Source organism: Alligator sinensis, unplaced genomic scaffold (genome assembly GCF_000455745.1).
Source record: "Alligator sinensis unplaced genomic scaffold, ASM45574v1 scaffold317_1, whole genome shotgun sequence".
In the NCBI taxonomy this organism is placed as follows: Eukaryota; Metazoa; Chordata; order Crocodylia; family Alligatoridae; genus Alligator; species Alligator sinensis.
This window is the reverse complement of record NW_005842582.1, coordinates 12,182-33,506: the sequence shown is the minus strand read 5'-3', so window position 1 is coordinate 33,506 and position 21,325 is coordinate 12,182. Positions and strand designations below refer to the sequence as shown.

The 21,325-nt window shown below is 44.4% G+C and overlaps 1 protein-coding gene across 1 annotated transcript in view; it reads left to right on the top strand.

The window, feature by feature from the left end:
* Positions 1-9,327, top strand: part of LOC102388541 (ovostatin-like) — a 50,544-nt gene extending 41,217 nt beyond the window's left edge. The window contains exons 29-36 of the mRNA XM_025214443.1: positions 619-839; positions 1,378-1,593; positions 4,167-4,291; positions 4,640-4,730; positions 5,324-5,392; positions 6,626-6,728; positions 7,091-7,164; positions 9,128-9,327. Of these exons, the coding sequence (XP_025070228.1) occupies positions 619-839; positions 1,378-1,593; positions 4,167-4,291; positions 4,640-4,730; positions 5,324-5,392; positions 6,626-6,728; positions 7,091-7,152 (887 nt within the window). The 3' untranslated portion in view covers positions 7,153-7,164; positions 9,128-9,327. The remainder of the gene's footprint in view (positions 1-618; positions 840-1,377; positions 1,594-4,166; positions 4,292-4,639; positions 4,731-5,323; positions 5,393-6,625; positions 6,729-7,090; positions 7,165-9,127) is intronic.
* The last annotated feature ends 11,998 nt before the right edge of the window (positions 9,328-21,325 follow it).

Here is a 21,325-nt window from a genome sequence, read left to right as displayed (position 1 = left end):
TCCTCTAGTCTTTGCCCTTCCACTGCTGTCTCTCTCACTCTGTGCTTTAGCTTTCTATGTCCGTGGCCAGCAGATGGGCTCACTGTTTATAGCACACAAATATCAGTTCATTCTAAGCTCAGTTTGCCCATGGTCACCCTTTTCCCTCATCAAGGTTTTTGTTAGGTTTTTTTGGTTTATTCCTACTGGTAGCAAAATTTGCAGATATGCCTGTACAGACCCTGAGTCCAGCCCTCTTGGTATTCCTCTGTTTCTGCTGGCCTCAGGGAAGCAGGATGCTGTGAGCAGAAAGGGAGTCACAACATTAAACTCCAAAAGCAGCAGAACAAGCCTGTGTAAATGCTTCCAGTCTTTGGGAGAGCCCACAATCAGGAGATAGGGTTTGGGGCCAGATTGGTTCAGTGGAATTACTGTGGATTCACCCCACAGAATAAGAGCAGAAGGTGGCAGGGGGATGAGAACTTAGCATGTAGCTCTCCTTATGGCGCTGTGCATGTACTCCAAAGCATTCCTCACTTAGGAAGAGAGAAATTAGGAGCTGAGCTTCTTTCCAACAGATAAGAGCACTAACACTGTACCACTGTCTTGGTCTCTCATAATCTGTGGTTCTGTTCTCAGGTGGCACCATACACTGGGAACGGGAGGAGAAGCCCTTGGCAGAAAGCTTCCCCTCCTTCTCTGCCCGTGCCCCTTCTGCTGAGGTAGAAATGACTGCCTATGTGCTGCTGGCACTGCTCAACAAACCCAACCGGACTTTAGGGGATCTAACCCGTGCTTCACAGATTGTGCAGTGGGTTGTGCGACAGCAGAACCCTTATGGAGGCTTCTCTTCCACCCAGGTATGATACACCCCTTCTGTTCTTTGTGGATTTGCAGACACCTACTCTACAAAAACCAGCATGCATACGAAGGACAATGGGGCTGTAATTAGAGATCCAGTGTCTTTTTCTTATCTCATGAATAGCACAAGGTACAGATCTTCAGAGGGGATGAAAACACAAAGAATCTCCATTAGTTTTGGGTTCTCAGCTTCTACCAAGGGATATTCAAACTGCATCTGTCATGTCTTTGGAGTGGGGTGCTTTTTTTAGCCCCAAAATACTCGACATATTAAGGGGTTCTAGAAATGCCCTCTGTTACTCATGCTGGAAACTCTGCTTCAAGGCCATCTTTTATTTGTACGAGAAGTTAGAATATACCTGTCAGAATGAAATGTGCCTGTAAACATTATTGGAGCCCTTGCTTTGTACCCTCACATAGGTTTCCTCTGACTAGGGTGAAGTAACCTTGCGCTCATTTTGGACCAGGTATGATAGACTACCCTATGACATCTCAGCACAACTGTCTCTCTAATTCTGTTCTTCTTGGCTTTTTCAGGACACGGTCATTGCTCTTCAAGCACTGGCAGATTATGGTGCAGCCAGCTACTCTGAGGTTGGTCAAAACACAGTCAGCATCTCCTCCAGCAAGCCCTTCAAGAAGGTGTTTATTGTGAATAACAGGAATAGGCTACTGCTGCAACAGGCTCCCCTGCCTGATGTCCCTGGGAACTATAGTTTGGAAGTGAATGGCAGTGGATGTGTCTTTGTGCAGGTGAGTGCCTACTTTGCCCTTTGGCATGTTCAAATGCCGTCCACAGTACAGCCATTCATCTTTGGTGTCTCCCTGTCAAATTTCTCTCTCTCCAGTTATTTCTTTCCTTAGACTCCTTGGATAAAGTTTTCTGTGATGCAACGTCATTCATTTCCATTGACTTACAACAAGGAAGAATGTAATCCTTCATGCTTTTCTGTCCGTCCCATGTGGTTAAGGTTTACTCGGGTTGGTGTCAGACACAAAACTCTATATAGGGGAATGACTTGATTGGTAAAAGCTCAATTTCTGGGGTAGATGAGAAAGATGGCCTGTCTGTCTGTCCAAGGGTCTTATGCTGCCACCCATCTCTGTAATATCCAAAGGTAAGATGTTATCCCACCTATTAGGCACCTCAGCAGATTTGGGCGCCTAAATGCAATTGTATTTCACCCTGTGTAAGTTCCAGAAAATCAGTTAGTACATCTACTTCTGTAACACAGTGTTATCTTACCCTAATGATTAAATCAAAAACCAATGAAGTGGAGGAGGACCTACCCACATTTTGCATTACCTGCTTCTCAGGGACTTAAGTAGGGTTTAGTAGAATCATAATTAGGTACCTAAGTCCATGTACATGTCTAATTAATTGGATAGAATTGGGGCTAATTTGTTTTTACATACAGGCAATAGCAATAGCCCTAGTTGACTTCATGGCGTGTTTGGCACTTCGTCTTCAGGATAAAAATTCTGCGGTGGATTTTTTAGTTTGAGGAATTTGATTGATTGACTTGCTACATGTTCTGGAGGAGGGATGGGGTTGTTTGGTAGTTTTCTGGGGTTGTTTGCTTTGATAGCTTTCTCAAATTTTTTTACAGCATCTCCTGTAGATGGTCTGGATCCATCTGATCCCAGTGGAAATTTACTCTGTAACCAGAACAACTTCTTCAAAAATGCTTTGTCTGCTGCTCTCACATGCTCTATGATCTGCATCTTCCCTTGAGGAACCCAGTTCCTTGGTAGTTCACAGCTCAACATACGGTCTTAGAAGCAGTGCCGGTCTTATGATTAAAACAGACCTGAGTTCAACTCATGGCTCTGCTACTGACTCCTCATGTGACTTGGAGCAAATCACTTCAACTCCCTGTGCTTCCTTTTCTCTAGAAAATCTTCCTCGGGCTCTCTGGGTGCCAACCTGGCCCCTTTCCCATAGCATCTTAGCACCTCAGAGTTATTCATGATCCCTTAGTGGAAGCAGATGCATATCTCATGCTGCTATTCCTTTCTGCACAAGTCCTAAAATAAATAGTGAAGTAGGGAACAGAACAGGGACAAAAGAAGGTTCTACAGGGCAAAGTTCTAATGAAGCAGTGCAACCACAAATGGATCAGAGAATCAGCTAACAATCAACAAAGCCCAATTTTATCATTTCTAATGGCTGACTCTGTGAGCCCCTAGCTCAAAGCACCTTCTGCAAAGACATTTCATCCATTAAAAAAACCCAGCAAACAAGATGTTAACAGCAGAAGCATGTTGAAACAGCATTCTTCCTGTTTTAAAGGAGTTGCTGCTACTTTGAAGCTTAACCTTATAATGTGACAGTCACCTGCAGACAGCTCTGATGGGCTCAGAGCCTCCTCCTCCCCACCAATGATTGCTCTCACATGCAGGCAAACAGAGAAATAATATGTGGTTAATGCCCTGAACTGGGACCCAGGAAAGGAGGTCTGAACTGAGTTCCTAGCTTTTCCCAAAACTTCCTATATGCCCTTGGGCTAGCCATGTAATCCTTTCGTGTGTCATAAGAGACCTCCTGAGATGTGCCCTCCCCTTCTGTGAAGCCAAGGCTCATTGGTGTTTCAGGCTGGACAGTGTCCCTCCTGCTTCTTGTCTTTTCCCAAGACCTTTTAATGTATGGGGCTTGTTTACCCCCAATCCTCTGAAGAGAGCAGAACAACACCTTTTAATAAACTCTACCTAAGTGTCACATCCTCAAAGTGTGAAGTGGCATTTCTATCACTCCTGCCTCCCTCCTCCTGGCAAGACCTTTCCATGTAGAAGGACCTCTGTTCTGCAGGGGCAGCCCAGCAGTCGAGTAGCCCAGACCTGACAGGTTGCTCACAGGACCATTGGGAGCAGGCATGGAAGTTGTCTGGGATGCAGCACTTTAGACTGCCCTATGATGAGAAGCATTCAATACCTAGTGTCAGAGAGAACTCAGAATTTGATGCAGACATACCCACCTTGTCACAAGGTACTACATTTTTACTTCAAAGGGCTGGTGTGAGGACAAGTCCAGTATGAGCTAAGCACTGCTCTGATATTATGGGGATAGGAACCATTCCAAATCCCTGGACAGGTAAGGATATTAGTGGGAATTCATGTGGTCTGTTTTCTGCAAATTTCCTTTCTGGCCCCTGGGTGGCCTGCTTTTCCCCTTGTCCAGCGGGCTGCAATTGCAGATGTAGGAAAGGAGAAGGCTTTTGATGTTGCCAGTAAAGATTTGGGCACTACTGTGGCTTTCTCGGATAGTTCTCCTGTCCCCAAAGGTAAGTCCAGAAGTTTAATTGTCTATTATTTTTCCTGTGTTCCAGACGACCCTGAGATACAACATCCCTCTCCCCCAGAAGGCCTCTGGGTTCACTCTTTCAGTGAAGGTGGAAAATGCTTCCTGTGCAAACCCCATGGGATTAAAATTTGACATTATCATCTCAACCAGGTAAAAGCCCTTCAATGATCCAGCCACCTGGCACTTAAAAAGAGGCAGCTATTAAGTGATCCATGTGAAATGCCTCAGATAATTAATCATCTCACTGTATAAAACATTTGTTCCACACACCTCTGTTACTCCCTCCATCCAGACAACATTCCTCCCCTGTGGACTCTAGGCACTTTCTACAACAGCTGTTCTCAGTCTATCCTTCCACCTCCTCCACGTTAATATGTGATCAGCAATTACATGCAATTCACAGAGGCCTTCACATGCTGTTTGTGGTCTGGAACTGAGAGGGTTATCATGTTTCCTCTAAATGTGTGGTCCATCATGATGGGATCTCTCTCATTTCAGTTACACTGGGAAGCGCAATGTCTCCAACATGGCCATTATTGATGTGCAGATGCTCTCAGGTTTTGTGCCTGTCAAATCATCCTGGCAGAAGGTAAAAAACGGAAGCCCAGGGTGGATAAGCCACCCCAGGAACATGGGGTTATATGATATTGCTGAAGGGTCTGAGTAAAAGGAGAGGCCTGGTGAAGGCAGTTTTTCAGACCAGGACACACTGTTGCATCTGCATTACTAGGCCAGATGATGAGTTCTCAACGTGTAAAGCCATCCAGGGAGCTCCAAACAGGAGTCAGGGTTTCCCAGCTAGACAGGAGTGAGATCTGAGGCTGTGGACTGCCAAATTAAATTAATGAACTGGGATTGCAAACCATTCCAGTATCCTGCATAACCATTGGAGCAAGCGATATTCACATCCCTCCCAGTCTGCAAGCAGCAGCTCACTTAATGAAGTATAGTTTGTACCCTACCTGGTCTGAGTATTTCCTGACTCACCTTACACAGTCTATATATTGAGTGATTATTTGGCACAGCCCTTACTAGCCATTAGACAACACTGGCTTTGGAGTAGAATAAACAGGCTATGCTATAAATGTGAGGAGTCCTAAAGCGAGAATGGCTATTTAAGAATATTCTGTGGTATTTCTTGTTTTTACTGATTATTAATATGCCAATATTTTCCCTTTAAAGCTTCTTGATGATAATACTGTGATGCAGGTAGAAACCAAGCAAAATCATATCCTCTTCTACATAGACAGTGTAAGTTTTGGAAAGTTGTCTCTTTGGTTTGGGGTTTACCGGGTTATAATTCTCCACCTAATATACCCACACGCGGTCTGCATGCACACGCTATAAGGTGCATTTATCATGCACCTCTTGTTGTCTCCTTTGCTGTCACTAACCTGTGGGCTGTTGAAAGGATTCTAATATCATAAATTCTAAAGCAGCTTGAAAGTGTTGCCTCTTCTATTATCACAAATAAAACACAAAATAAACACAAATAAAACGTAGAAATGGTTTCCTCCGTCCATCCAGTAACTGCTTGGGACTAGGAATCAACTTCTGCAATAGGCAAGTTACTTCATCAGGAGGTCCTTCCATCTTGCACCTTCCCAGGTCTATGGACAGATAATACAGGATTAGAGTGTGCACTACTCTGTTCTATTCTAAACATGTCTCTATTCCTGCTCCTCCTCCCCCTTCCAAATGCAGCGTTTTCACCCTCTGACCAAACTAACCTTTCAATTCGGGACTGCTGTGGTTTGATCCTGTCCTACTGGCAGCAATTCTAGCCTGAAAAATATCACCTCCTTAAAGTACATAGTCCTGTGGTCTGGTAGGACTAGGAATGAGACCATCAAGATGATTGGAAGGAGTCAATGAATCATAGGGTTAGGAGAGACCTGGAGGGTGGTCTAGTCTGGCCCCTGCATAGATGCAGGACTCACTGGTCCTAAACCACCCCAGACAGATGCCCATCCAACTTCTTCCTGAAAACCTCCCATGAAGGAGATTCTGCAACATCCCTGGGCAGCTTGGTCCTAGGGAGTAGTTAGGAACTTTCTTACAGTTAGGAAATGTTTTCTCATACTTGCCATCTAGAGTTTTACCTTCTCAGTGGCATCCTGCCCCCCTCCCACCATGGTTAGAGAAGCTGTCAGGAAAGAGACGTTAATGTAATGACCTGGGATCTAGAAAAGCTGTTTTAGATAATTTTTACATATTGTTTTTACTCCCTCTGGGTTCTCTGTTGTGGTATTCATTGTAATTGAAACACCTAATGATATAAGCAGGGTTGAAGAAAAAAAACAGAACCATAGCTTTCTTAGTTAGAAAAATGAATTGATGTAGGGAGGTAAATATCAGGGTTGGACTGCATCATGCCCATGGGAAGAGGCACCTGGGTCCAGAATGTATCACTAAGCAGTTGCTGTGCTGGGCCATCTACAGTGAAGTCATTGCTTTATAAACAATGTGTTCTTCCATGTTCAGGTCTCCCAGGTGAAAACCCGTATCTCATTCACAGTTGAGCAAGAACTCTCAGTATTCAACCTCAAACCAGTTCCAGTGCTGATCTATGATTACTATGAACCTGGTAGGAAGTCTTTCTTTGTAATGCATTGGGGGTCGGGGGAGGAAGTGACACTGCAGTTACTAAAGCCAGTGGAGGACCATTCCCATCAGGGGTGACCTATGCATAAGGAGCTTGACCCAAAACCACATTGAAGCCAATGGAGAGGCACCTCATTCTGTCAGTGAGCTCTGACTCCAACACATGTGCATAATGCGTACAGATGTTTCCATATGGAAATATGCAAAAGGAAAGTAAGGAGATTCCAGAGAGATTCACTCTGTGCTTCTATGGCATTCTTCCATAGCTAGGAGAATGGAGCAAGATGTGTATGGGTGATGAGCACGTTAGCAATGAAGGGACATTCTCTTCTTTTTTTCTTCCAGATGAGAACGCTATTGCTAAATACAAGATGCCCTGCAATGAAACTATCTCTGAAAGCAGCTAGTGGTAGGAAAAGGTAAGAAAGAACTAGAGGGGGAAGAATGGGTGGATGGACAAGATGAAGAAAGATCAGCAGTGGACCACTGCACTGAGTAGAAGGACACACATGGGCTATACAGGTTTATAAACATTCCCGTGGACCAGGATTATTTATTCTCCACCAACCTTATCAAAGAGGGGTGGGGGAAGGTTGTTTTCATTTAAACCTGCCAGGTGCCAAGTGCCTTCAGTTCCCTGAGTCATTGGGTGCTAATGGCACTCAGCAGTTGACAGAACCCTGCTCCCTGCAGGGTCAGAGATCAAGTGCCTGAAATCAGGAGGATTGGAAAATGCCTGCCACAGTGGTTCTCAGCCTTTCCAGATTCAAGGCACCCCTTGTTAGACTTCCCCCTGGAAAATACCATCTTTTAGTTTTCATTTGCTTCTTGACTATATCAAATTAATAGAGCAATTATTTTACTGCAAAGAACTCAAAAAGACCACAACAGATCAGAATGTTTTTAAAACTATGAATTCCTACTTGAAATCTCTGGGTTTATCATGTGAATCATGTCTATACACCTAACAATGCTAACATTACATGGCACTCTTCTCTTGCTCCCTTGAAAGGATGTCAAGGCACCCACTGGGGTGCTATGGCACTGTGTTTGAGAATTGCTAGCCTGGCATCTTTCATACTGGGTTACCATTCTCATTAGCAGAGCCCCTGAGATCAGCTCCTCAAAGCTTGCATTTCCCAGGTCCCTACTTGGCTATTTCACTTCCACCCAGGGCTTATGGATTCCACTTGAAGCCACTGACTCCGTGAAACATTTTCTTGGAAGAAAGCATGGGTCAGCATGCAACATTCCTGGAGCATTGGTGAATTAGCATTAGAATTTTTGCCTGACCTGTGGGAGGTTTACATACAGCTTCTGCTAGTAGCAGCAGTCATGCTGGCTGTTGTCTAGTGGATTGTGGACTGTGGACTAGGGCTGTGTCCCTGATTCAATTCAGCGGAGATTTGGCCTGATTTGGTGACTGAATCTCTGAATCCAAATTGAATCAGAGGACCCTTTAATCTCTCCAAATCGAATCGGAACCCTCCGAATAGATTTGGAAAAATCTCAGAGAGATTTGGAAAGATTCGGAGATTCGGACATAGACATAGCTTTAAATGTTTTTTCTACAAACCTCTAGGTAGCAGGCAGCTCATGAATGTTATGATGCTGGGGCGCATGGAGTGTCCCACAGGAGCATGGGGGGCTCCCTAGTGTGGTCAGCAGCGGACCCAGAAGTGGACCTGAAACACTGCCCGTCCACTTCCAGGTCCACTGGAGAGCAAGTGGGCTGCCCTCTCACCCCACTGCATCCCCCCTGGCTCAGCAACTGATGCCTCCTGGGTCAGGGGGGCACCTGGGGTCCCCCCACAACTGATCGCCGAGCCACAGGCGGGGGGAGAAGCCTACACGCTCCCCGATGGACCCAGAATTGGACCAGAAGTACTTCCGGTCCACTTCTGGTTCACCACCCAACACGTGGAGCCCTCACCCCCCCGCTCCTGTGGTACGCTCTATGCACCCCAGCATCTCAGTGTTCACAAGCCATGCTGGTACCTCGAGGTATGTAGAAAAAACATTTAAAGCTGTGTCTATGTCCGAATCGCTGATTCTCTGAATCAGCACTGAATCTTTAGATTCGGATTCGGCCAAATCGAATCAGGGACAGTGATCCAAATCAACGAGTCAAATCACTGTCCCTGATTCGGGTGAAATCTGAATCAAATAGGGCCCGCTTCGCACACTGCTACTGTGGACATAGTCAGCAAGTAGTTCCTTCACTCCAGCCTCACATTTCTACACTGGGTGTTTTGATGCTGTGGAAGTGTGCTGGGCTCACAGCACAAAGGTGGACAGATAGAAGCCATTTTCTCTCAGAATTGACAAAAATCTGCATGTTGATACATTCTTGCTGAGCCGCCTTTGTTTTTTTCCTTCCAGGAATGTGATGAATGATGAATGAGTGATGATGTGTCTAGCTTTCCTTTGTTCTTAGATCAAAACAACCATTTCACTGCACTTCACTCTTCTAACCACAGGATCAGCCCATGAGGTCATCTGTCATTTTTACCTTAACTGAGGCCAGATGCTCCTGTACCTTCCACAAAGTTTCTGTCCTGATCCCTAACCTAAACATGTACTAATTCCCTTCATTAAACCTTCTTGTTATCAGACATATGTGTATTGCCTTTGCTTTTCTTCTTCCTCACAGTCAAGAGTTAACCAAGATTCCTGTTTGTCTTGGTAAAACTCCTCAAAACCTCTCCCATTGCCCCAACAGGCTGGAGGTTTTGTTGAGTTCTTCATAAGTGCCTTTAATAACTGTGCTGATCTCTTTAGGGACCTTTCACGAATTAAGCAGAAAACCCACCTCTGAATGACCCATTCACACTGTCTCTGTAGACTCAAGCTGCCAACACTGCGAAGAACATAATTCAGTATTGGCAATCCCAAGGGTTCAGAATCATGATTCTGGCCTCAAAAATCAGCTTATTAATCATGAGATATGTATATATATTTTAAAAATACAGGTTGGGCTCAATTTATTTGCCTTCTGTTTCTTGAACCTTTAGGATACACACTCCAATCACATTTTCAAGTTTTAATTTGCTAACTTATTTTTTTCTTTGAAAGAAGAACTGAATTACATGAATCCTGCATCTAAGGCTTTTGAAAGAACACCAAACATCATAAGATGCTCAGTAAAAGCACCTAACAAATTCTTGACTCATTTTAAGTCTCAGTCAAAAAAGCAAAACTTTTCTTTCAGGTAGAGACACAGCATGCACAGTGCAGTCACTGCTATGCAACTTTGTGTGTCTGAAGAGGAAAAAAAATGGCTGGGGCCTTAGAGCTGCCCCTCCCTCACAGAGACTTTTCTTGGTTATAAAATAAAACACACGGAAAGCCAGAAAAGAACATCTGCTTTTAGTTATGGAGCCCTATGCTTCTGGAGGATTTCGGCTCAGAAGCAGTATTTGAGCCTCTAGGCACATCACTTTCATCAAGTGATTTCTGACTGTACATTTGCTGCAGTAAGTAGGGTTTAGGACATTATTACCGAGACAATGACGTTCTCTGTCTGATGTTTCACTGTGGAGACAGAGGCTTTGTGATGTGCTAGCCTTTAACTCCAAAAGGTGCTATACATTGTTATGAAACAGGTGCCTCCATTTTCTGAAAACAATGCCTTCAGATTTCAAAGAAATGTGTGTGTGCAGACAGCAGCCAGAGATGGCTGCAGCAAGTTAGAGGTTTCACATACACACCTGCATGCAGGGGTGGATCTGGAGGGGTGGTTTGGGGTGTAATTGCACCCCCCTTTAATTTCTGCTCCAGTGGAAGTTTAAAACAACCACATTTCTATTCAGGTGGAGCTGAGGAAGCCAATTGACTTAATGGCTCATTATTATCTGCTTGATTTCTGCTAATCTCTTCTCTCCACCAGTGTAAAATTCCTTGATCTTCTTCTAATGAAGCTAGCCTTTCTCCAATTGGCTTGTCTGTTACAGACTCCTGATAATGTTCCTCCGCTCACCACCCAGCATATCCAGTAGCAGTGTGCTGCTACCGAGGGACCTGTGCTGGGTAGCTTTGATCCTAAGGTATTTGAACCCGCAACAAATTGGAGACAGGAAAGGGCAGAGGCAAAGCTAAAATCAGGCTAACTTGAGCAATGGTGAAGCAGCCAGAGGCAGGAGGAAGTTACAATGGTGTGGTGAAGAGATAAATTACTGCAGTGACCCTTTCCTGGGTTATTCATTGCAATAGATGATGGACTCTGTGGGAGACTGAACCAGAGGCACAACCAAGGCAACAGTCAGGCATGGGTGGATGAGAGGAGTTGGCTTCCCTGGGTAGAGGTGCTGCCAGCAGCTCAAGTGAATCTCTCCCAATTTGAACTATTGATGTAGGTTGAGGGTGGAAGGCAATGGAGGCCAGCTATGTGAAGAATGCTATTACAGCTCTTCCCTGACCTGCCCTATGCTTCAGGGCCATGAGGAGCAGGGGAATTGTTTGGGAGGGATTTTGAGGGGAAGGGGTTCCCAGAGGACATAGGACTCCTGGGACTTCTAGAGGGAAAGGGACCTTTGGGGTAGAGGTGTATGGGGTGAGGAGGGCTGGGGGCATTATAGGGGTGGGAAGATATGAGGGGTAGGTGAGGTTTGGGATGACGGGTCTGTGGGGGTAAAATGGGTTGTGAGGGGGGTTGGGAGCAAGAAAAAATTATGGGTGGGGGAGGCCCAGGGGTGTATGCCCCTGATACCAGGTGCCTGCCTAGAGCTTGCAGTTAGCCCCACCGGAACTCAGTTATACTTGTTTCTGCTCTTGGATCTTAAACAGAACAATACAGTCTTAGGCTTCTAGCATGTTAGTGAAGCTTCTGGTTTCTTTTTAATTGGAGAAAAATATTCATTGTGTTATGGAATGATGCACTATATTACTTGCATCAAAAGCTGAGATCTGCCCATACCTGCATGCATGTGTGCATGCATGCACGCGCGTGCGTGCGCGCACACACACACACACACACACACACACACACACACACACTGCTCTTGTGGAGATTCTTGTTCTTCTTAGCTTTGTGCAGCTTGAACAAAGCCCATTTTTGATAAAAGTGCATACAGGATTTTCTTGGTTTCACAGCTAGAGCACAAGTTTAGGTTCCCACCCAGGCAAAATGCTCACTGTTGGCAAGTGTAGCACAACTGACCCTTTCCACCTCCTCCTCTTCCTGCTGTGTTAAGTCAGTTCACTTCCACTGTGATGGTGAGCAGGACCTCACTCCCCCATCTCTCCCTCCCTCTCTTCCCCTCCTCTCTTTCAGGAAATTCCTTTCAATTTCCAGCTTCAGTGTCAAACCATATTTGCACACATGTGCAGGAGAAGCAACGAGACCTAACTACCCCTGCACCTCCATGTGCCTATTTCCTCGGCAACAGAAACAAGCATCTGATGTTTTGTATCATGGAGATCCGTAAGCATGACAGGGCCCTTCGGGCTGGGTATCATTCCCACCCTCCCAAGTCCAGCCATCCATTTATGAAGCTAAGCCTATTGCACTATGAATATGTTCCTGAAGTCTTTGAGAGAGATGATTCATGGAGTTGTCTCAGTAAAACAATGTACCTGGGTCAACAGAAGACCAGGTACTGCCTTGAACTGTAATCAATGGTTCAGGCGGTCCTAGTGATATTCTTAGTAAGGCAGGGAACCTCTCTCACATCCCTGTTGTTATAAATCAACCAGCCCCATGAAAAGGGCCAGAGAAAGAACTACTGAAAAAACAGGTTGATTTAATCTCTCTAGGTCCACAGGACTCCAAGGGTGAAAGGATACAAGTGGAAATTCACTGACTTCCTCTTGGAGGGGAAAAATTGCTGCTGAGCATTTTCTGATTGGCTTCCTTCTTCCTTTATCAGCTGCACACTTTAGAGCTGCAGGAGATCACTGGTGTTTGGGCTGCTTATCTAAATCCCTTTATTGAAATGTTAAGTTACAAAACCAAATTGGCCAGTTCCTTCTGACCGAGTGAGATTTTTGTTTGATGTGGTTGCACTAATTCACAGCAGCTGAGGACCTGATCATTCCAAGAGGCCAAATCCTGAGATTTTTATTCAGTTCTTTACTTAGGCAAAACTCCCAATGACTTCAAAGGGAGATAACCTAAATAAGGCCTGAATAAAAACTGAGTAAGGGCTTTCAGATTTGGCTCAGAAGGGCAAAGTGAAGCAATGGGGTCAACAAAAAACTGGGAGGAGGATGGCTTTGTGGTGACCTAGGTCCTGTTCCTTATGCTATCTTCCCACCTATCTTGGTCAAAATGGGACTTAAGGATACCTGCTCACCTCACGGGGGTATTGTGGGACTCTGCTACTTCTGAAGAGTTTTCAGATCTCCTGGGGGTAGTAGGGAAATGTACTGTAGACATGTGAAATATTCCTAGTGAATTACAGGATGATCAGATTGCCATTGTCTTGTTTAATTTAGATGCCTATGGATTCAGTTATTTTTAATTTTTTATCTGATCCAAGAATCTGGTTCCTACACTAGTCAATGAATAGGGAGTTGAGTATGATGTATACTCAAATGAGGGTGTTAGGCCTTCAGGTCAGGGACCACATCTGTGGATGTCTGTACAGTACCTCTCCTTATTGGCCTCTGGATGCTCTTTCAATAGAAAGAAGAAAAACAATGTTGTTCCAAATCTGAAGCCAGGCTCTTTACCATATAACAGAGCCTTCCCACGGGTACAGTTTCTTATTTCAGTCTTAGGGAATGGAGCCCTTCCTATACCAAAGCGAGTGTACACCTTCAACTTTTATTGCCAATTTGCTTGATTAAATTAGTTATTTAAATTACTTACATCTGTTCTGATGCTCAGTGACATAATGAGATTATGGCACAGCATTTCCTTTGTCAAGACAGCTGGGTAGATCAGCATTTGGTTTCAAGCATACTGTTTGCTGGGTTCTCACTTTGGTCAATAATAGATGTTTAAACTTCACAAAGTTTGGCATGATTAGCAGTGTTTGTATATGAGAGGCCTAAGGATTATAACAGCAGTGACACTGCACTGCCCATTATTTCTACAGAGCTGTAGGATGGGAAGTTGAAAATAAAATAACATATGTGTGGGAAAAGAAAGGCAAGGGAATGTTGAAAGAGGAGGAAAGGGGATGCCCAGGGCAGTGGTTCTTAATCTTTTTAGTCTCAAGGCACCCCTCCACAACTTTTCTGAGTTTAGCAACAGCCCATTTAAAAAATGAGAAAATAAAAGTACTGGAGCAATTCTTCTGTTGCCAAGAACTCAGAAAGACTGCATCAGGTCAGAATGGTTTTGACATTGTGAATTTTTATTTGAAATCTCTGGGTTTATTCTGTGAATCGTGTAGGTATTTGCATACTCAATAGTGCTAGTATTGCATGACACCCTACAGCACCCTTAAAAGGATCTCCCAGCACCCCTGAATGTCACAGAGCTCCAGCTAAGAATCACTAGTCTAGAGTAATGCAGGGAGGGAACTGCAAGTCAAAACTGAGATGCACTGGCAAGGCTGGGGTACAGGAACAGGACTGAGGACTCCAGGCTGGGGCACCCCATTATGGGTTAATAACACAGATCTGCAAGCATCATTCAAGAAGCCTGGCTATACAACTCCAGTGCTGAAGTGTTTGCCTGTTTGCTTTACTTATTAGCCACCACCTCTCCAGATTAGTTGTCTTTCTGTGTTTTCCTACCATCTTTTTGAATGAATCAATGCTATTCAACTTTCCTTGGCTGTAGTTTGCAGATTCTCTGCAAGTTATTATAGGTAAGATTCCATAATAACTTTTAGTTTTAGTTTATAAACCCAGTTTTTCAGATATGAAGATATGAGTGAAATATTTTTTTTTCATTCATGGGGGATACCAAAAGTTTCAACTGACTTTTGCTCAGACTTTAAATAAACAACAATTCTGCCTGCTAAAACAAACTTTGGAAACTTCTTTCTGAGTAATCCTAAGTAAACACAGCAGTGAGTTACTAAAATAGAAGCAGACATGGTTCTTTGGGTAGATGTGATATCTTTTATTAGATCAACTACATAGTTGGAAAAATTGTTCTTTGCAAGCTTTCAGGCACAAACACCCTTCTTCAGGCACACAGAGATTCTGTTATTGAATTGTGCAGTCTCCTGGGTATAGAAGCCAAAATACAAAATGCAGGTCTGTGAAAATGCAAATGTATGGCAGTGAGGATCAGAGGGGTGGAAAGCAATAGGGTGAGACAGGTTGGGTGGGGGAGGGAAATGTTGAACTGGTGATAGAAGAATGTAGCTAGTAAAATGTAGACAGATTACCTGCAGACAAGGTTCTTTGGGTAAATCTGATATCTTTTATTCAACCAATTCAAATAGTTGGAAAAATTCTTCTTAGCAAGCTTTCAGGCACAAACACTCTTCATCAGGCTGAGGAAGAGGCTGCAAATGGTCTGTGCTCTTCCTGGATGGAGTGGTAAAGCAGCCAGAGGCCAGTATGGATGCAAGAAAGTCAGTCAGTTAATGTAAATGGAGGTAGTCTGTAGCCAAAGGATTGGAGGGTGGGGGATGAGAATAGCTGGTAAAAAATGGAGGGTTTACAGATTACCTGGGCTTATCAGATGGTAGGCAGGTTATAATGTGCCAAAATCCAATGTCTATATTTAGTCCATGATTTTTTGTATCCAGTAGATTTATGAAGTGAAGCTCAGAAGCAGACACATTTATTAAAGGATATGCTTGCTCTCTCTGTGAATAGAATAAGCTGTGTCTAAAATTGTACTGTACAGGTTTCCATCTAAGAATACCAAGCATTTTGTAGGAATTCATGAACGAATGTCTATTTTTAACATTTTCTGCAGCGATGGAAATCTGCCATGGCCCTGATCATACAGCTAAGGCACAGAGACGAAGTACTTGGCCAAAACCATGGAATTAGCTGATGGCAGAGCCAAGACATGAGCCTAGTTTTATGTGCCTTGAGGTAAGAGGGATGTTCTTGTGGTCAGGACATAGCATTCAGGAGACACTGGTTCTACAACCAGCTCTACTGTTGACGTGCAATATGGTCTTAGGCGAGTCACGGTATCTCTCTATTTCTGTTTCACAGATTTCATAGACGTTAGGGCTGGAAGAGACCTCGCAAGATCATCGGGTCCAGCTCCTGGCCCAAAGGGCAGAAAGTCAGCGGGGGTCAGATGATCCCAGCAAGATAATCATCCAAACAACTTTTTCAACATGTCCAGAGTACATGCTTGCACCACCTCTGTGGGGAGTCTCTTCCAGACTCTGGAGACTTGGACGGTAAAGTTGTTTTTTTTTCTTATGTCCAGTCTAAAACAGTCTTTCAGCAGTTTGTGACCATTTGACCTTGTCTTCCCTTGGGGTGCCCTGGTGAACAGACATTCTCCCAGATCCTGATGCACACCTCTTATGTACTTATAGGCTGCCACCAAGTCCCCCGTTAGCCTACACTTTTCCAGGCTGAAGAGTCCCATGCCTCTCAGCCTCTCCTCATAAGGCCTGCTCTCTTGATCTCTGATCATGCATGTGGCTCTCCTCTGGACTCCCTCAAGGTTCTCCACATCCTTTTTGAAGTGTGGAGCCCAGAACTGGATGCAGTACTCCAGCTGCAGTAGCCTGGTTGTTAGGGCGTTTTCTAGGAGGTAAGAGCAATAGATTCCAATCTGCTCAGGCAGGATGGAGTCAAACCTAGACTTCCCACAGCCTACATGAATGATCTAACCCCTGAGCTTTGATTGGAGGGGCTGGGGATGGATAAGGAGCTCTTCTTCCTCTCTCATGAGTAAGGACTGACTCACTTCAAGTGAGGATTCAGGGCTGTGGATCCAGAGTAGAAGGAAGGTCTTTTCTGCAACCCAGAGTTCAGCACTTAGGTTGTCTACAGGAGGCAGGTTTTACAACATGCTTCTCTCTCCTCAGCCTATAGATCTCCTTCTCAGGCACCTCAGTCTCCATACCCAGTGAACAGGGAATGTAATCCAAGGTTTGTGATTTTATTCAGCAGGTAGGCACTGTGGAGTTATGCCTGTGTTCAGCACTCTAGTGTCTGAATTCCCTTTGTTGATCTAGCCCAAAAAGCCTGGGATAGACCATGAATATTTCTGCAGACCTTTAATATCTGCTGAAGCCCTTATGTGCTTGGCAAATTATTTCCTAGTTTAACACTATTGACCTTAAAGAAAGGACACCAGGCATATGCTTTGTTTGATATATATTTCCATGCATAAATCCAGGAAAGTTGCATTAGTGTACCATGAATGTTTGTGAAATCAGAATCTAATATCTAATTTCCTTAAATGTTAACAATTCTTTGTTCTCTATTTTTATGTATCGATTGTATATGAGAAGATTTATCTCACAAACTCCACTCTTCCAAACTGCATATTGATCTTCAGGACAAGTTTTAAACTTTTTTCCTGTGGTTTATACAGTCCTAAACCTTAAAAATTCTTTCTGTCCCATCCCCATGGGGTAAATTCTTTTGAGTAGTACCAAGTTCCTCTTAAAAGACGCCCCCCCCACTTCCCGATAGGACACATGGAATTTTAATGCACCAGGACTGTTCTGTCAAAGTCTGCCTCATGTAGTACCTGCAAATATAGGTTTATGTGTCAACAAGTCTACCCTGACAAATGCCAGACTTGCCAAGAAATCTGAAGTAGGGAAGAAGAGGCCTAGGTTTATGTCAACTCAGGATCCTCAGAGCACTCAACTCTTAAAAAGGTTGGTTGGGATAACAGAGAATGCCACTGTACAGATCTTTTCCCAAAAGTCAGTCTTGGGGTACTCCCAATTCACTGTTGAGGAGTCAGGTAAGCAAATACATTGTGCATGATGAGTGGGTGTAAGGAGTAAATATTTATCTGCGCTAGTGAAGATAATATTATTGATATTGTAACTCATCCATGGCCACCCAGTGCAATTTGTTCTGGCTTTGTCCACATGTACGAGTAACGGATGGTGCCCTTGAGCAGCTTGAGTGTCCACAGGGATATTACGGAATCAGCGTTCAGAGACAGCTGAAGCTTCTCAATCGGCACAATTGGTCAAGGCCTATGAATGGAAAACAAGAAGGGGAGGGGGTGGGACTGGTCGGGCAATTATTTGTGTGCAATGTGTAGATATGTAACCCCTGTACATCATGGTTGCTGCTATGTTGCCTGCTGTAAGTGTTTGCTCAAAGGACTCGCTGATTGTTTTCAAGTCTTGTCTGTTCTTCCTCATTTTCTCACCTCTCTCTCTTCTAGTCATTCTTCCTCTCTAATAAAAAGATTAAATCCTGTTCCACAAGCTTCCTGAATTATTTTTATGGCTTCATCATTCCACCCACGATGTAGCCACTGACTCAACTTTTCAGTTTCAGTTTCAGCACTTCTATGCTCAGGTATTGGGCAAGATTCACTCATTTTCCACTGAAATTCACTTCACAGTTAAAAATTATTGATCAATCTCACTACATTGTTTCAATGGAGTTGCAACAGATCTTGCCAGTGACAAGTCTGTCCCATTCCCTTTAGCCTGGTATGGATGTGCTCTGCCCCATAGGTGTCTACTTTTGAAAATCTTTCTGCCAGTGACCATGTGGCAATCCCTAAATTAGCCACTAGATGGCATGTTTCTAAAGGAATATAGCCACTTGCAGTAGCTAAGAATGTGGTTATTTTTGTCTGTTCCACAGTGTCTCTTATATTAATACTTATTAACAGTGACATCTCTCTCCAATTTCCCTACTTAATGCTTCAGGATGATTTCAGGGCAATGCAGGTGAAAATTAAGAACAGCCAAGTCCTCTTCTACCTGGAGGAAATCAATTCAAGGAAAGATGTTAATCTTAATTCTTCAAGACCAGAAGTCTTAACAAGGCAGGTGAGTGTAGGTCTGCCTTTTATCTAGCTCAGTGATTCTCAGCCATGGGGCCATAGCACCCTGGGGTGCCTTGAGATCCTTTCAAGGGTGCCACACAAAGTTAACACTGTTAGGTTTACAAACATGATTCACAAAATAAATCCAGAGATTTCAACCAGATACCAATAGTTGTCATCTTCTGAACTCTTTGCAATAGAAAAACTGATCTATTCATTTATTTTGTAAGCAAAAGAAACCTTACTGCGAGTGCAGGAATAAACCATCCCAATGTACAGGAAGACTAGCAAGGATGACAGCAGACCAGCTTGGCTTAGCAGGGAACTCTTCAGTCACAAAAAAGAAGCTTATAAGAAATGGAACCTTGGACAAATAAATAGGGAAGAGTATAAGAGCATTGCTTGGCTATGCAGAAAAAAAGTCAGGAAGCCCAACGCGCAACTGGTGTTGCAACTAGCAAGGGATGTGAAGGGTAACAAGACTTGTTTCTACAACTGTCAGCAGCAAGAGGAAATCAGGGTAAGTGTGGGTCCCTTACCGAATAAGGGAGGCAATCTTGTGACAGAGGATGCAGAAAAGGCTGAAGTGCTCAATGCCTTCTTCACCTCCGTCTTCACAGGCAAAGTCAGCTCCCACACTACTGAACTTGGCAGCACAGTTTGGGGAGGAGGTGAGCAGCCAACAGTGGTGAAAGAACAGGTTAGGATCTATTTAGAGAAACTGGACATATACAAGTCCATGGGGACAGACAGGATGCACCCGAGGGTGCTGAGGGTGTTGGCTGATGCGATTGCAGAGCCATTGGCTAGGGGTGCACTGGTAGAGATTTTTTTGGCCGATACCGATAGCTGATCTTTAACGAACCATATTGGTTGATACCGATTCGATTCCGATATGCAGCCGGGCAGCTTGGACACCAGTGTCAGGCTAGTATGTCTTGTGTGGGGGAAGGGTGGGGGGAGTGAAGAGGTATGTGTGTGCGGAGGAGGGTCAGATCGAGGCCCAAACAGTGAAGGAGGGAGTGTGGCTGGGGCAGGCACTGCTCAGCTGGGGTAGGACAGGGCACAGGATGGAGCTACAAGTGGCTTGTCCGGGGGCTTGTGGGTGGGTGGGGAGGTGGCTCCTGCCCTGTATGCACCTGGGAGGGCATGGGGGGCATGTGCCCCTGGATCTGTGCGCAGGGTGGGGTGCGGCGGGCTGCCGCTGTGGGCTGGGACCAGGCTGAGCTCTTCCCTTCCATCATCTTTGGAAACACATGGCAATCAGCAGAGATCCTGGTTTTCTCTGATTTAAAAAAGTTCCCAATCTTTGGTTAAAAAAAAGTAACCCCAATCCACATTTTTCCATGATTTAAATGAAACACCATTAATATATAGCTATATATCTATGAATATATCTATATATATATCTATATATTAGTGATGTTTCTTTTAAATAATGGAAAAAATGTGGATTTTTTTTTTTTAACTGAAAACTGGGGACTTTTTTAAACCAGAGAAAACTAGGATCCCTGGGAATCAGGGGAGGTACTGGAAGATTGGAAAAGGGCAAACATAGCACCCATATTTAAGAAAGGGAAAAAAGAGGATCCAGGGAACTACAGACCAGTCATCCTCACCTCAGTCCCTGGAAAAATCATGGAGCAGATCCTCAAGGAATACATTTCTAAGCACTTGGAGGAGAAAAAGGTGATTAGGAACAGTCAGCATGGATTCACCAGGGACAAGGCATGCCTGAGCAATCTGATTGCCTTCTATGATGAAGTGACTGACTCTGTGGATGCGGAGAGATGAGTAGATGTGGTGTACCTTGATTCTAGTAAGGCTTTTGATTCGGTCTACCACAACATTATTGCAGGCAAGGTAAGGAGGTATGAGCTGGATGAATGGACTGTAAGGTGGATAGAAAACTGGCTGGAGCATCAGGCTCAGAGAGTAGTAAAGAATGGCTCAATGTCTAATTGGCAGCCGCTATCAAGTGGAGTGCCCCAGGGATCAGTTCTGGGGCCGGTTTTGTTCAATGTCTTCACCAATAACCTGGAAGATGTCATAGAGTGCACCCTCAGCAAGTTTGCAGATGACACCAAGCTGGGGGAGTAATAGATATGTAGGGCTAGGATTCTGTGTGACCTAGACGAACTGGAGGATTGGGCCAAAAGAAATCTCATGAGGTTCAACAAGGACAAGTACAAAGTCCTGCACTTAGGAGAGAATGATCCCATGCACAAGTACAGGCTGAGGGCTGACTGGCTAGGCAGCAGCTCTACAGAAAAAGACCTGGGGGCTACAGTGGACAATAAACTGAATATGAGCCAACAGTGTGCCCTTGTTACAAAGAAGGCTAATGGTATATTGGGCTTCACTGGTAGGTTTGTTGCAAGCAGGTAAAGGAAAGTGATTATTCCCCTCTATTCAGCACTAATAAGGCCACATCTGGAGTATGTATTCAGTTTTGGGGCCCCCACACTCCAGAAAAGATGTGGACAAATTGGAACGAGTCCAGCGGAAGGCAACACACATGGTGAGGGGCCTAGGGCACATGACTTATGAGGAAAGACTGAGGGAAATGGCCTAATTTAGTGTATAGAAGAGGGAACTGAGAGGGGATTTAACAGTAGCCTTCAACTACCTGAAGAGGGTTTGAAAGATTCATAGATTCATAGATGTTAGGGCCGGAAGGGACCTCAATAGATCATCAAGTCCAACCCCCTGCATAGGCAGGAAAGAGT